This window comes from Prenolepis imparis, unplaced genomic scaffold, assembly GCF_030444845.1.
Source record: "Prenolepis imparis isolate NDT839.2.m4 unplaced genomic scaffold, iyPreImpa1.0 SCAF_9, whole genome shotgun sequence".
Taxonomy (NCBI): domain Eukaryota; kingdom Metazoa; phylum Arthropoda; class Insecta; order Hymenoptera; family Formicidae; genus Prenolepis; species Prenolepis imparis.
Window position 1 is genome coordinate 9,424,582 of NW_028141167.1, and position 15,558 is coordinate 9,440,139.

General features: G+C 34.0%; 2 protein-coding genes across 40 annotated transcripts in view; one reads left to right on the plus strand and one right to left on the minus strand.

The window, feature by feature from the left end:
* Positions 1–1,417: 1,417 nt before the first annotated feature.
* On the plus strand, positions 1,418–6,867 carry Cyt-b5-r (Cytochrome b5-related). 9 transcript variants are annotated; one of them, XM_083045870.1, is made up of 6 exons: positions 1,418–1,537; positions 3,596–3,843; positions 4,272–4,539; positions 4,822–5,113; positions 5,371–5,586; positions 5,821–6,867. In XM_083045870.1, exons 2-6 carry the CDS (start codon positions 3,619–3,621, stop codon positions 6,095–6,097), a joined length of 1,278 nt encoding a protein of 425 aa, XP_082901996.1. In that variant the 5' UTR covers positions 1,418–1,537; positions 3,596–3,618; the 3' UTR covers positions 6,098–6,867. The 9 variants fall into 9 exon arrangements, with proteins under 9 accessions (XP_082901996.1, XP_082901995.1, XP_082901992.1 ...); XM_083045869.1 differs by having other exon boundaries at positions 1,433–1,646; XM_083045866.1 differs by lacking the exon at positions 1,418–1,537 and adding an exon at positions 2,233–2,379.
* Positions 6,596–15,558, minus strand: part of Mhc (myosin heavy chain) — a 50,709-nt gene continuing 41,746 nt past the window's right edge. For 30 of the 31 annotated variants that reach the window (XM_083045863.1, XM_083045856.1, XM_083045857.1 and 27 more), the window contains exons 20-26: positions 14,429–14,507; positions 13,245–13,974; positions 12,613–12,974; positions 12,089–12,484; positions 11,647–11,991; positions 11,152–11,400; positions 6,596–7,512 (exon numbers count right to left, since the gene is read on the minus strand). In XM_083045863.1, coding sequence (XP_082901989.1) covers positions 7,429–7,512; positions 11,152–11,400; positions 11,647–11,991; positions 12,089–12,484; positions 12,613–12,974; positions 13,245–13,974; positions 14,429–14,507 — 2,245 coding nt within the window. In that variant the 3' untranslated portion in view covers positions 6,596–7,428. Of the gene's footprint in view, positions 7,513–10,522; positions 10,588–11,151; positions 11,401–11,646; positions 11,992–12,088; positions 12,485–12,612; positions 12,975–13,244; positions 13,975–14,428; positions 14,508–15,558 lie in introns of all 31 variants that reach the window. The other variant, XM_083045864.1, reaches the window with a different exon arrangement.

Consider the following 15,558-nt stretch of genomic DNA (forward strand, 5'->3'; position numbering starts at 1 on the left):
TTCCGTGAATACAGATCTCCGAGGAACGAATCATAACGCACTTCCATGGTACTCAATATTCCATTAGATAATTTCAGCAGAAAATGCTATTTTTTTAGGAAAAATAATATTCTCTTTTTTTCTAGATACTGTTTCAACGCACAATTATAATTAAGTATTGAAAACCGAATCTTACTGTAAATTACTTGTTGAATGTTATTTTATTTATCTTGATATAATATATTATTAAATTTTATCACGTAACAATTATTCGAACAATATTGAATATTAAATATTTAGCATTATTTGATTCATATTAAATTATTATATATATACATATAACAATATGTATGTGTGATTGGCAATTAAATATTATTAAATTATTATTATATCGAACATTATTAAAAAAAATAAAATCAATCATATTGGAAAATGCTCTTTCGGTTAATTTCAAGATATCTTTGTTTAAACAAAATTTTAATTTTATTTTTATGCCATTCCTCGGCAAAATATCATAACTGCTAACGAATCCGGATGTACTACAACTCTATTCCCGACGAATTGTATATTAAAAAATAAAATCTAAACTGACACACATTAATGAGTATAATTTTCTTTTAAGCTTTTAATTCTATTTTTAACTACAGTTCAAATTCTCTTTGCGAGCAATTGGAACTCGAGCGGTATTATCCGCATAAAATTTTATTAACAACAAAATTAAATTGTACAGCCTCTATAATATTTATTTTTACCAAAGTATTTCAAATCAAAACTTAGCTATGAAACAATTCGATTAAATTTTTATTGTAAAAAGAATAAGATGTAATATGAACATATTGATATAGGATTTGTAAAATATAAATCAGCATATAATTATCGATAAATGTCAAAGAAAAAATCAATATGTTTGCATAAAAAGGTGCTTATACGAAATAATCAATTATTCCATCAATATATTTTCATTTTAAACCTGCTGTTGGCAAAAGAAAAATAATGTAGCTACATAATTGTACCGCGAATGATATGGTGCAAAGAAATATTATATAATCGTATATTAATCTAATGTAAGATCAATTTGAATCATAAAGATATCGCAGTGCAGAAAGAGCGCGATAGGAATTATAATCTTAATCTTCTTGATTAATCATAAATTCTCTTTTGTATCAACGTTTATTTCGCTATTTTTTCTATATTCTTATTTTTTTAAACCGCCAATTTTTTAAATAAAAAATAGAAACATACAACTGTAGAGAGTCGTCGATACTAAAAATGTATAAAAGCATTCGCTCGATACATAAATAATAAACTTGATACTTTATGAATTGCTGATTAAATTCAGGGTTAAAGAGCAGATCCAATGTTTAATCCGACTCCAATCAGCTATCGTGCCTCGCATACGCATATATAAATATATAAACATTAAAATTATCACTTTCTCTGATAGCGAATAAAACAGTTTCCTTCAGTCTTTCGAAAGAATCGACGAAATTAGTATCACGACGCTTGAACGAGCCATCGTCTTCAGGACAGTGAAAATTCATTCGTTATTACAATTTAAGTATGTGCTGTTGTAAGGCGAAAAAAAAGCAATATCGACGCAGTTAAAAGTTAAAAACAGGAATTTTCCTGCATCATCTCGTTAAAGTTTTTTATTCCTGCGCGCATACGTAAGTGTGCTTTTTTCATTTGATAAATGATTATTATGATGAGGTGATATATAAGTATCTGATATACAGTGCGAGCTGAAAATATTCGCTGTTATTTTTTTTTAAACATTATAACAAACATAAAATAATACAGAAAAGTAGATATCAAATGAATAATTTGTCATTTTGTTATTTTGAATTTTATTTATATATTTTATAATAGCTGGGAAGAAGAATAGTTTTTAAAATATTTTTAAAAAAATTTTAAGAGTTTAATGATATATTTTCTGACTGTGTATATTTGTAATCAAATTCTTTCTAAAGAAAATATTTATTTTCGACGAAAAAGTTTTATCTCACATTACTAATCAAATTTATTATCCGGCATCCGCAATATTGTCGTTTTTTAAAAACTATTCTTAGAAAAGTATTAGATATGTAAAAGTAATGATACTAGTATCATGTATGTGATATTAAGAAGAGCTTATTTATTTATTTAAAGATATAAACCTCTATAGAGGTTCTTATATATAAGAATCTACTTTATTGTATCATTAACATAAATTATACGACCATTATTTAAATGTGGCGCATCCATTGCGACTACCAGAGTCGAACTATAAAGTCTCGTATTCATGGACCACGATCATGATATCAAGACACGACGTCATTATCAATGATAATTGTTGTTTACCGTGAAAGGCACGCATGCGAAAGAGAACACTTCTCCGTTCATTATTCAATCCCTTCCATAGTACGTATCTCGATATCCTTGCATCGACCGTGTCTCGAATTATTGAAGGATAAAATGTGAAAAAGTATCATTTATTCGATCGAGAGATCACGTAATGCGCGCAACACTCGAAACATGGATCCGTTAAAATCAAATGGATATATCGTCAAAGCATTTTGCAATGAGTAAAATATACGGTGATAAACGCGTTTTGTTATCATAAATAAGTGCGGGCAAATGTACGAAAAAAGAAAAAAAATAAGACTCTTCTTTTGTTTGCAAGGTCCGCGAGGTCAAACTGTGATAATAATAAATTATAATAATTGGACAGTTTTGCGTTATTGTGATATCATACGACTCATCCTTAACCGATAGTTATTAAATGTGTATTAACAATTATTAAATTAATAAGTACCCTTTTTTGTGACAACTATATGATAATCGGAATAGTTTCGCGTTAGTGTGATATCTTACAATGATACTCGTTGACAGATAGTCATTAAATAGTGTGTATTAACAATTATTAAATTAATAATTTTATTACCTTTTTATGATTTTTTAAATACTTTTAAAATTAAATATCCGCTTAGATGCAATTGTTAATTATTGACAGAAACGCATTACTGCATATTACTATTAAGTTATACGAGTATTTGATAGACGATAAATATTCGACCTGAATACTTAGAAACATGTTGGATGAGGAATGACTATCACAACGTCATATAATATCAATTATCTCTCCATTCCTGATACAGCAGACAATGATAGCAGACACGCTCCGTTTAATTCATTATACATATACGTTCGTATTTTATATATTTATTATTTATATAATTATATGTATATGTATAATATTTATATAATTATATATGTATATACACATGTATAATTATTACTACATATGTATAATGTTTAAATATCATTTATTTGCATATTACATATTAGAAACTATATTTATTTTCTTTTATCGTACAGAATAATAAAACATTTTCAAAAGTATGAGTTAAAGTAGAAACAAGAATTTTTTTGGTTGAAAATGATTTAAAATTGTGTCATAATAAAAATTAAAATTGAAATTTCAATAAAAAAAGTTCAAATTAAAAGAATTTGAATTAAAGACTGTGAATTGAAGAAGAATTTCTAGTTTGGTTTCTTGAAAAAAAATTTGATGGAAACTTTAATAACATATTGACAGATCTGCTGTGTCAAATTTTTTCGTATGTTTTTTTTATAGACGAGATTAAGAAAACTTTCAGTATGTCAAAAACCAGTACAGTGCCTGGATTAGCTTATCTACCAGCGAGAGAAAATTCGAAAACTGCGGCTAATTTTCTGGAGGCTAGGAGAAAAATCGACGGTGCAGAAGGATTGTGGAGAATCGAAAATAAACTCTATGATTTAGAGAATTTCGCAAAATCGCATCCGGGTGGCGCAGAATGGATTCAGCTCACAAAAGGAACCGACATTACCGAATTGTTCGAGGTAATAAATCACGAGTAAAATTATTCATCTTAAAGCGACATCGTAGCATATATTAATAATAAAATCTTCAATTAAATTGATTAAATTTTAAAATAAAAATTAATTTTTTTAAGATTAATTTTAATAATTGTAATTAAATAAATTTAGTTTGACTTTGTTATTTTTATAACAAGAAGGATAGCTTGTAAGAATATTCTGAAAAAATAAAACTACTAGATTTGTTTCTATTATTTCTTAACATATTAAATATATAAATTTAATTTAATTTTTATTATGTGTTCCCTTTTTATATAATTACTTTTTAATAATCATAATTATATATGTATGTATATACACTACGTGTTTCTATAAATAATATATAATATTTAAAAAAATCCACGATTTACTGTTGTACTTTTAATTGAGATTCCCCATTTTTAACATTGTAGGTCCATCACATCACCGATAAGGCCGAGCGGCTACTGCCGAAATTCTATATTCGTGAAGCTACGGTACCGCGATCTGTACCATTGACCTTCTTATCGGATGGCTTTTATCGTACATTCAAGAGACGGGCCGCCGAGGCTTTAAAGAGCGTCGATTTTCATCGGCCATCCACCACGACGAATCTCATCATCGACTCTTTGATGGCCACGACTTTTGCACTGAGTCTCGCGGGTGCCTTCGCCAATTCTTACACTATTGCCATTTTCGCCAGTGAGCATCCTCGAAGTCATAAATAATATTAAAAACATATATAATATGATTAAAAACGTAATATGATTAAAATCTTTCGTTAATCAAAGAGTAAAACGCAATACTAAAATTTAATAAAAACTTCTACATAAGATAAATATTAAAATAATTGTTATAAATGTGAGTATACGTATATGTATATGTGTATATAAATTTTAGTATAATGTTATATTAATTTTTCTCATTATATTAAATAATTATATATTGATCTCTTTAATTATATTTGACGATAATTAATTCCAGGCATTTTTCTGGCATGGACGACTGTTGCTGCACACAATTACTTCCACATGAGAGACAACTTTCGCATGTACTATTTCGATCTCAGTATATTATCCTCGAAGAATTGGCGCATCTCGCACATAATGAGCCACCACATGTATACTAATACTATGTGGGATTATGAGATATACGTGGTCGAACCGTTTCTTCAGTGGATCCCTCATAAGGATAAATCCTACTTTGCGGGAATACTAAGCAAAATCATCAGTCCTATCGTCTGGATGTTATTATTTACCACTGAAGGCTTCAAACGGTAACAATCCACTAATGTTTGTTGAAATAAAAAAAGAATTAATTTATATTTCTTCTTGAAATCTAGATTTTGAATTTTACATTAATTTAATTTTTTTCCAATTTTAATATTCTGATTCTAATTTAGAATTTAATTTTAATTTTATTATACATGTAACTGCATACTTGCGATATTTTTCGATATTAAAAATTTATCTGATAAAATTTCAAAACTCCGTTTATGATCTCGATATTGCACTAAAGGCTTTAATTTTCTAGATACTACTCGGTATTCAAGGAATATCAAGTCTTTGAATTTCGCGACTTCATCCCGTTTCTGCTGCCTTTGTCGATGAGTTTGTTGGCGCCCAAGATTCTCGTTGCATTCAAGCTATGGCTAGTAATGCTGCTGATGAGTAGCGCTCTGTTTGGCTTAATTGGTTTCAACGCGGCCCATCATCATCCCGATATTTTCCACGACGGTGATATCTACAGGTTATATATCATTTGTTTCTCGCTTCATTAATTATTGAACCGCTCTATTGATTAGTCTTATATTGCTCTTCTTATAAATAAGTAATAATAATAATAAAAACATTTTTTTTTTAACTTTTGACTAAATTTATATGGGTTCAATATTTTTTAATTTAAAAACAAATTAAATTATAGATTTAAATTATAAAATTTTAATTATTTATATTATATCATAATTTTTCTAATATTCTGAAGGAATGATCTGGACTGGGGTCTGCTCGAGGTGGACGCAGTGCGCGATCGCGAAGTGATCGATGATTCGACCTTCTTGGCGGTCACGAACTTTGGTTCGCACACGCTGCATCATCTGCTGCCCACTGTGGACCATCATTACCTGCAACTATGCGTGCCCGCTTTTCTGCAAACGTGCAAGGAATTTCACGTCAATTCGGACAAATGGACGCAGTGGGAGCTCCTTAAGGGACAATTCAGGCAACTCACGCGAACCGAAGCAAAGAAGAATCACAGATAATTCTTATCTGCGACAGGAGATAGTTCATTCGATTGTAAGAAATTTCTTATATATTGTTTCACATAATCTTTTTTGACATAAACATCTCAGTTGAATAATGATAAGTGAAATAAGCTGAAATTAAATTTTCTTCACCGTAACGTAAGTTAATAAAAGATTTTATAAGATTAAATTTTTTAAAATTAAATTTTTGAAAATTAAATTAAAAATTAATCTAAATATAACATGTGGGGAAAAAATTAATTAATTTAAAAATAAATAAAGATTTTTCTGTTTCGAAAAGAGAAAGAATTCAAGAGAAGATATGTATTTTGCTCAAAATAAAAAATTGCTTTTTATCATTGTTTCGTATTGCTGTAAATTATATTGTACGAAAAATTAACTTGACAATTAGATTGACATTAAATAATGCTTCTGCATTTATGATATATAGTGCAATGCAGTATAATGCAAACTCTTATCTCTACTAATTTTCACGATCGAATAATTCTATATAAGTGAGGTGATTTAATTCTTATCTTTATTTATTGCTTATTTACTTTAATAAATACATACTTTATCTCTCTTTATAAATTACAATTAAGTTTATAGGATACGATATCATTTGGATGACACATGTAATGATACGCTGTTGATTGAACGTTTTTCGCGATTTCGCGTTTCTCCTCGCGAGTATTTATTATATATATAATTTTTTTAATTTTTTTTTTCTCATTTACCTTCAACACTTTTGCTTGTTATGTTGTGCATTTCACGAGGACGTAAATGTGTATATGTGTATTTATCGCTCTGTTATTTTTCCTCTTTATTTTTCTGCGTGTATGTGTGTATATGTGTATTAATATATCTCTCGCTGGCTCTCACCCTTTCATCGTCCGCTCGCATGTCCTCTTGCTCGATGTAGCTTTCATTCTGCCACTCTCTCTCTTCCTCGATCGTCAGCTCGCGTGGTGAAGCAAAACATACCCTCTCTCGCGTCCCCATCTTTTCCTTTGATCTTCTCGAGCGAGTGTTAATTTTATTTTATCTTTCTCTTTATTGATCAAACACGTAAAAATTACTGTCAAAAAAGATGATCGCGAATTCTCTGGATGTGATAATGGATCGGTCGCTCGATTGCGAGATGACGATGCCGTTGAGAGCTCCGAGCGAGCTCTCGGGTTCGTTGCTTATATTCGTGTCTTCGTTCGACGATGGACTCGATGAGGACGATGATGTTCTTCCTCCTTCTTCTTCTCCTCTTACCCTTCTTTTATTTTGCTTGAGTTTTCTGTTGTTAAATTTTTATTCTTTTTGTTATAATTATTTACGCGAATTCCTCGGAAGAAGCTTTACAGATCACCATCGGGCTGCAGGTCGAAGCGTGGCGGGAATGCGGAACCATCTAATAGGGGTCTATACGCAGGTCGGTGTGGCTGAAAGAAGACAAACACGCGAAACGTTAATCTCTTGTAAATAACTATAAATATGCAGGAGTGTATTTGCGGGTTTTAATAAATATAAAAATGTATAATTCCTCACGGATTTAGAAAACATTGATACGATAAGGCGTGGGGATAGAGGACGAGTGACACGTTCTCTGTGTCGTTCCTGCTCGTGATCCAATTTTTCTTATTTTTTTTTAAACATTTGCACCCGAATGCGTCAATAGAATCGAGATGACGTAACAAGGGTCGTGACACCTCTATTTTGCTAACGAATAAACAGCACGATGTCTGGCAATTATTTTTACAAAGAGAGGATTTATCTCAGACATGTAACTCTCTCATGATATTAGTTACAATTATCTCTTTGCGGAAAATCACGATTTATATATATAGTTGCAGTTCTTGTTAATACTGAACTGTTAAAAACAAAAATCAATAATATGATAATGTATGTTGGGGAAAAAAAGGAAGAAATCTTTCCGGATTGAAAGAAAATAAAATAAACGACTTTATACTTCTCTTTTTTTTCTCTCGAACCAGAGCAAACATCGTATATCATTGTAAGATAAAAGAAAATTAAATAAATCACTTCGAAGAGAGGGGAACGAATTTATAAATATAATCAAAATACTTTAATTTGAATAAGATAAGGGAATATCTCTTTCTAAAAAAAGGCATGTTAAGTCGATTCTCGAAAGAGGCAACAATACTTGCGAGAATTGACTTAACATGTCTTTTTTCGAAAAAAAAAAAAAAAACTAGAACAACACAAGCGCGTGCTACGTGCGCGCCATTCTTCGGTTTTGTATTAAAAAGAATTATATTTAAAAAAAAATATTTTTTGACAGGAATCAGCTGATAACTGTCAAAAATATTAATCAAGTTTAAAGTACCATAATATATTATTTAAAACATATAATTATTTTATTTTTTATAACATATTATTATTTAAAAATTTAATTAGCAAATTAATTCTTTAATCAACTGATTTCTGTCAAAAAATATTACTAAAGCATTAATTTGCTAATTAAATTTCAAAGTAATAATATGTTATAAAAATTTAAATAGTAATATGTTGTAAATAATATGTTATAATACTTTATCCTCGATTAATATTTTTTGACAAAAATCAGCTGATAACTATCAAAAATATTAACCAAGTTTAAAGTAGCTAATTTTTATTAAAAAATATTAATAAATCTTTTCATCAATAAAATCGTAATTAGTCTCGATGTTGTGATTATCTCGATTATCAAAAGATTCTTGTAGAAAATTTTATTTTTTTGATCGCACTTTCTGTTTTAGATTTAAATACTGAATTTTTATGCATTGCATAATTAATTAATATATATTTTTTCTTATGCATTAATTGCAATGCAATTATCACGCTGCACGTCTCGGGCGAGACTGCTCGCAAGACTCTGGTGAGCAGTTGAGCAGCAGTATCGCCAAGCGCAGCCTATACGTCTGCCACGCTGCGCGCCTCGCGCGAGACTGACGGACTGACGATCAGTCTCGCAACTCGCAATCGATATCTCGAGAATCAGTCTCGCGCGAGGCGCGCAGCGTGGCGGACGTGTGGGCTGCGCTTGGCGATAGTGCTGCTCAGAGTCTTGCGGTCAGTCTCGCGCGAGACGTGCAGCGTGATGAATGTGTACAAAGACGCGCGAATCTAATGGAAGCGTATTATAGATATTTTAATCGAAAGATTTTTGTAGAAAATTATATTGTTTTTTGTTCTCTGTTAAAGATTTAAATAATAAATTATTATACATTGCATAATTAATTCACATATTTTTATGCATGCATTGCAATCAATGCATAAGATATATTAATTAATTAAGATATATTAATTAATTATGCAATGCATAAAAATTCAATATTTAAATCTAACAATAAAACAGAAAGTGCAATCAAAAAAATAGAATTTTCTACAAGAATCTTTTGATAATCGAGATAATCACAACATCGAAACTAATTACGATTTTATTGACAAAAGATTTATTAACATTTTTTGATAGAAATAAGTACTTTAAACTCGGTTAATAATTTTGACAGTTATCAGCTGATTTCTGTCAAAAAATATTAATCAAGAATAAAGTATTATAATATATTATTTACAACATATTACTATTTTAATTTTTATAACATATTATTACTTTGAAATTTAATTAGCAAATTAACGCTTTAGTAATATTTTTTGACAGAAATCAGCTGATTAAAGAGTTAATTTACTAATTAATTTTTAAAATAATAATATGTTATAATGCTCATCCACGTGAAATTTCGCGATTGATTCCTGCGCGAGATCACAGAGAAGTGCAAAAGATGCGCTAAACACTACTAGGCCAGAGATTGAAACCGGTGTAATAATTTTGCGTAAATTAAAAATTAACTGTAAAAATATCGGATACATATTCAAGAAAATAAGGCAAGAATATCGAAAATAATTTGTAGGAATTTATTATGTAAATTAATTAACTCTCCCTTCAATTATCAATTTAATAAATAGGCTCAATGAATAACCAATTAAGGATATTTTTTCTCTTATGTATTGAATGATTTCAGAAGTCACTTTTTTCACGGCGATACCAGATTGTACCTGTGGAGGGAAATAATTTCCGGTTCCAATCGCTATTGATAGAGCTCGAGAAAATTGTTCTAACGTCGTCTATACACCGACGTCTACTAATTCGCAGTGTCTACAAGAGAGAAGGTTCGAGGAGATGCGATACACAGAGTTAATGACGAAGAACAAGCTCGGAACCACTCGAGAGAGCGTTATCGGTGCGTTACACAGGTGCAAACGTGACACTGATGGATGCAGGGGAAAGGGGAGTCATATAATCAATCATCGCGTGTTCCTCTCGCGTTTCGTAAACCCCTGATCCCATTCTTTTTCTAATCTGTATCTATCTCTAATTTCTCTCTGTCTAGAAGATAATCGTCACACACACCTCACGCACGCGCCTCACGACACGTGCTTACACGGACTTACATGGACCAAGCGCGACGTGTGTGCGTTTACTCCAACGCGGAGGGCACCTTACGTTTCTGTTGCAGCTGCACACAGGAATACACAGATCGCTAATTAGACACCATCCGCAAATTTCACACCCTCGCAGCGCGCTCTCTTATTCGGATTCCTGAACGATTTCCTTGCGATTTACGTAACGAGTTCCCAAACGCGCGATATCAATGTGTTACTCAAATGCAAGCGCGATTGATGATTTCTAATGATTTTCACGAGTTACGAAGTTTACTTTTGTCATAATGCTTAATTAGCCGAAGCCTGATATGATTTTCGATCTGATAAGATGCGATATATTTCATATCTAAGAGATTGCAATGTATTAAGAAATAAATCACTCAAGTAAAATCGCAAAATTTATAATTAAGATTAAAATATATTATAATTTCAAATAAAAAAACTAAGAGCTCTTCCTTAAGTTTTTTTTTTTTTTTTCGTAATAATATCGATCAAATTAAAACCAAACGCTACTCGACAAATACTCCGTTGATATTATTAAAGAATAAGAAAATAAAAAAAAAGAGAGATACATTTCGATATCGAGCATTAAAGATTCAAGATTTCTAAGATAACGATAAAGAGATCTGGTAGCTTACCACTGGGCTGAGTCCGCGTGCGGCGCTTCCGCCACGTCCCTTGGTGCGGAACTTGGTGATAGCTTGCTCGGCAAGGTCCGCCCTTTCTTCAGCTTCCTCCAGCTCTTGTTGTGCCTTACGGAACTTGGCGAGATTCAACGCGGCGATCTCCTCCGCCTCTTCGATCTGCCTCTTGTATGTCTTGATCTTCTGCTGTAGCTTGTCGACTAGATCCTGCATGCGCTCGTGGTTCTTACGGTCCTCGTCCGCCTGAAAAAGAGAACGACAAACGCGGCTACTTAAGTAAAAATTTCGATTTACAAAATGAGATAAAGAAAATTGGAAATAAGATTAATAATTTAATAACAAGAATAAAAATATTTCTTTTGACTATAAAATATTAATTTAATTTACGTGAATATAAAACAGACAATACAAATTAAATTTTCTCTTTAATCGTAAAATATTAATAAACTACAACTCGAGTATGATATTTATTCCAAGACGAGACTTTACCTGGAAGCTCAGCTCCTTGATACGACGCTCGGACTTGCGCAGATTCTTCTGAGCATCGGCGTGTCTCCTTTGTTCGCCATCGAGCTCGTTCTCCAGCTCGCGCACGCGTTGCTCCAGTTTCTGGATGGCCTTCTTGCCGCCCTTGAGCGCATTTGCCTCGGCCTCGTCCAGGCGTACCTGCAGTTCCTTGATCTGCGTCTCTAAAGCCTTGCGCAACTTCTCCTGGGTCTGAGCGTGGTCTTGCTCGGCGCGCAGTTCGTCCGCCAACCTGGCCGCGTCCACCATTGCCTTCTTCGCCTTCTCCTCCGAATTCTTCGCCTCGTTCAGCAGCTCATCCAGATCGGACTAACGGAAAAAATTATACATATAAATATGCGACCTGTGTATTTTCTTTAAAAAAAAGTTATTAAATTATTATAGATATTAATCGTGCAATACTCACGTGGAGAGTCTGCAATTCGGCCTCGAGTTTCCTCTTGGCGCCAGAAATGGAAGCGTTCTGGGCGCTCAATTCGTTCAGCTGTTCGTGACAGTCGGCGAGCTCTTGTTCAGCCTGGCGACGACCACGGTCTGCCTGTTCAAGGAGGGTGCGGCTTTCCTCGAGCTCGTTCTGCAGAGCGTTGGCGCGACGCTCCGAGATGCCGAGGAGCTCTCGGGCCTCGTCACGCGCTCTCTGTTCTTCCTCGAGAGCGGTCTGCACGTCCTTGAGCTGCTGCTGGTATCGCTTGATGTTCTTCTGTGCCTCGGCGTTCGCCTTGTTCGCGTGGTCCAGCGCGATCTCTAGCTCGTTGATATCCGCCTCCAGCTTCTTCTTCATGCGCAGCGCCTCAGCTTTGCCCTGAGGATCGAATTTTATTGTAAGATCAGAGCGTCAAAATTTTTAAATTCATGATTTATTCATCATTACATCATTCTTTCATAAGAGCGTAAATACAATATCGAGATAGATTTTTCAGCACGGCTTACCTTGGCTTCTGCTTCGAGGGAAGCTTGCATGGAGTCGAGGGCGCGCTGGTGATTCTTCCTGGTGTTCTCGAATTCTTCCTCCTTCTCCTGGATGCGGCGGTCAATCTCCTGTCTGACCTGGCTGAGCTCGAGCTGACTGCGCAGCACTTTGTTCTCTTCTTGTTCAAGAGCGGCCTCAGCTTCCTCGAGAGCGGCCTGCAGTTCGTCCTTCTCAGCCTCCAAGCGCTTTCTGGCCTTTTCGATTTCGTGAATGTTGCGGCCACCTTCGCCGATCTGGTCCAGCAAGTCTTTCACCTCGTCGGCGAGATTCTTGTTCTCGCGACGTACCGCCTCCAGCTGTTCCTGACCTTCCTCGTAAGCGCCTACTCAATCAACAATTAATTTTGTTATTAAGTGAAATAGTATAATTAATATAGTTTAAATAAAAAATTATGCAATTATTAGAAGAATTTATTTCAATAAATAAAAAATGTATTTCTTTAAATTTCGGAAATTTCAACTTTGAAAAGAGATAGCAAATTAATAATTTTAATTTATATCTTTTAGAAAGTTTTCGAATTTTAGCTTTCGTATATTTTTATCTTGACAAACTTGACAATTCGAAGCGAAAAATTGAATCCGATTCCTCTCACCTCTGAGTCTGAAGAGCTCGGTGCTGTAGTTGCGACACTCCTTCTGGCTGGCGTCGAGCTCGGCAGCGAGATCGTCGACTTTGAGCTTCCATTCGCCGATGATCTTGTCGAAGGCCTTCTGTTTCTTCTCGGCAGCGTTGGCGATGGCAGTTGCGCGATCCACCTCGATCTGCAAGTCCTCCACTTCTGTGGACAGGCGTTGCTTAGTCTTCTCCAGAGCGATGACCTTCTGATTGAGAGACTCGATCGTCTCTTCGGCCTCGGCAAGCCTAGCCTGCAGCTTCCTCTTTGCCTCTTCGAGCTCTTCAGCCCGGGCAACGCCCTCGGATTCGTACTTGTTGCGCCACAGCTGCGCCTCGGCATTAGCCTTGCTGAGCTGACGCTGAAGATCGGCCTTGCCCTCCGCCTCCTCCTCAACCTGTTCGCGGATGTTGTCCAGATCGTGTTCCAGATTGCGGAACTTGCCGAGCAGAGTGGCGCGTTCGCGCGACTCCTCGTCCGCGAGTCTCTTCGTATCCTCCAATTGCGTGGTGAGAGAGATTTTGATCTTCGACAGCTGGCTGACCTGCGATTCGGCCTCCTCAAGCTGGCGCAGCAGATCGCTGTTCTCGATCGACAGCTTCTTCTTCGCGGCGTCGAAGTCATTCAGGGTGCGGTTCACTTCTTCAAGTTTGCCCTGGGTCTCGTTCAGCTGATGCTGCAGCTGCTTGACAATCTTCTCTTGAGCAGCCTGGATTTCGAAAAAAAATTTAGCGCCCGAGCGATCGCTAAAATCTTTTTACATCGAGCTCGCCTTTAGATAGTGTCTTGATTATATAAGTTACAAAAGTAAAAAGAAACTCTTCTCTGAAAAAATTTTTCAAAGAAAAAAAAAACGCTCTAGTCTATCAATTTTCTCTAATATAAAAAATGTCTTTTTTCGAAAATTCCTTATTTTTTCAGTCGTGATAATACGATGAATAAGACACGAAAGGCAAGCTCGCATCTTTTACACACATATACGCAAGCGATGCTGAGCAAGCGGGGACTATCGACTCACTCGTCACTCGTCAAATAAATGATTCACGAATGATCTTGGGAAAAGAGATAGATCCGGAAGTAGATTGTCGTGGCTGCGTTTCTGCACCTAGCGGAAGCTATTAGTCGCGTTAATCCGGATATTATTAACGGGATCGAGCCCTTACCTTCTCGTTACTCAAGTGGTCGCAAGACGTGCGCAAGTCGTTGCACTCGCTGTAGTATTGTACCTTCTCCTTCTCGACCCTGACAATCGACACGGAAACAATTGAAGGGATCACAGATGAATGACAATAACGCAAATTTTCGATTTGCACATTCCGGAATGCCAGATCAAATTATCTTATTGTAATTCGTCATTATTTTTCGTAACAAAGATATAAAATATATAAGTAATCTGATCAGTGATGAAAAATGAATACCTAATAAATAAGAATCATAATTTAATTCAATATTTAAAATTGGATTAAAATTGAAATTTTTAATTAATTTAATCCAAATTCGAGAAATTAATTACTAATATATTTGCAAATATATTTATTTGAAAATATCTGCAATGTTTTTTGACGTACAGATATTTTTGTCTAATTAAAAAGATAACGAATTTATATTTTCATAATTTATTTATTCCCCTTTAATTTAATTTAATTTATTTTTATTTATTCCTTTATTTTCATCTGATTGTTAACTGAAATTTAATATATTTTTGCATGTTTTAATAGACATTGAATATTTAATCCAGCATTCGTGACACAACATGACAATTCGGGCAACAAGACATATCTTTCTAAAATATAGCATTCCACTTGGATAATCACATATGTTTTATAAATCAAGAAAATTATCACGAGGGGGGCGTACAAGAAGTCCGAGATTAGAAATTATCTAAAAATTCGACAAGATGCACGAGGAACATTCTCTTCATATCTCTTTCTCATTTTCAAATACCTTCTCTCGCGAAACTTGATCCGTGAGAGCGCGCGAATTGTTCAGCTCGGAGTGGATGTCGTGTCGACCCTTTTCGGCTCTATCGCAAATATTACGTTAAAGTCCTCCGTTCTTGCTTTTACATTTTTATTTTCAACGAAGATCTAATAGTCGTCAATATCAAAAAATTAAAACTGCTCCATTCACCATTTACGATGCGGTATAAATTTCTCTCAATAAAAATATTCTAAATTTTATTATCATTTGTCGAATGAAAAAATTAAAAAATCTTTAAATTATAATTATTGTTATCAAACCATGTTGTTCCCAATCTCTCTCCCCGTCAAATTTAAATTTAGAAATAAAATTT

Coding starts and splice junctions, on each gene's coding strand:
- Cyt-b5-r (XM_083045866.1), top strand. CDS start 2,334: ATGCGAAAGAGAACACTTCTCCGTTCATTATTCAATCCCTTCCATA. Junction 2,380..3,595: donor ATTATTCAATCCCTTCCATA/GTACGTATCTCG, acceptor TTTTTTTTATAG/ACGAGATTAAGAAAACTTTC. Junction 4,540..4,821: donor CACTATTGCCATTTTCGCCA/GTGAGCATCCTC, acceptor AATTAATTCCAG/GCATTTTTCTGGCATGGACG.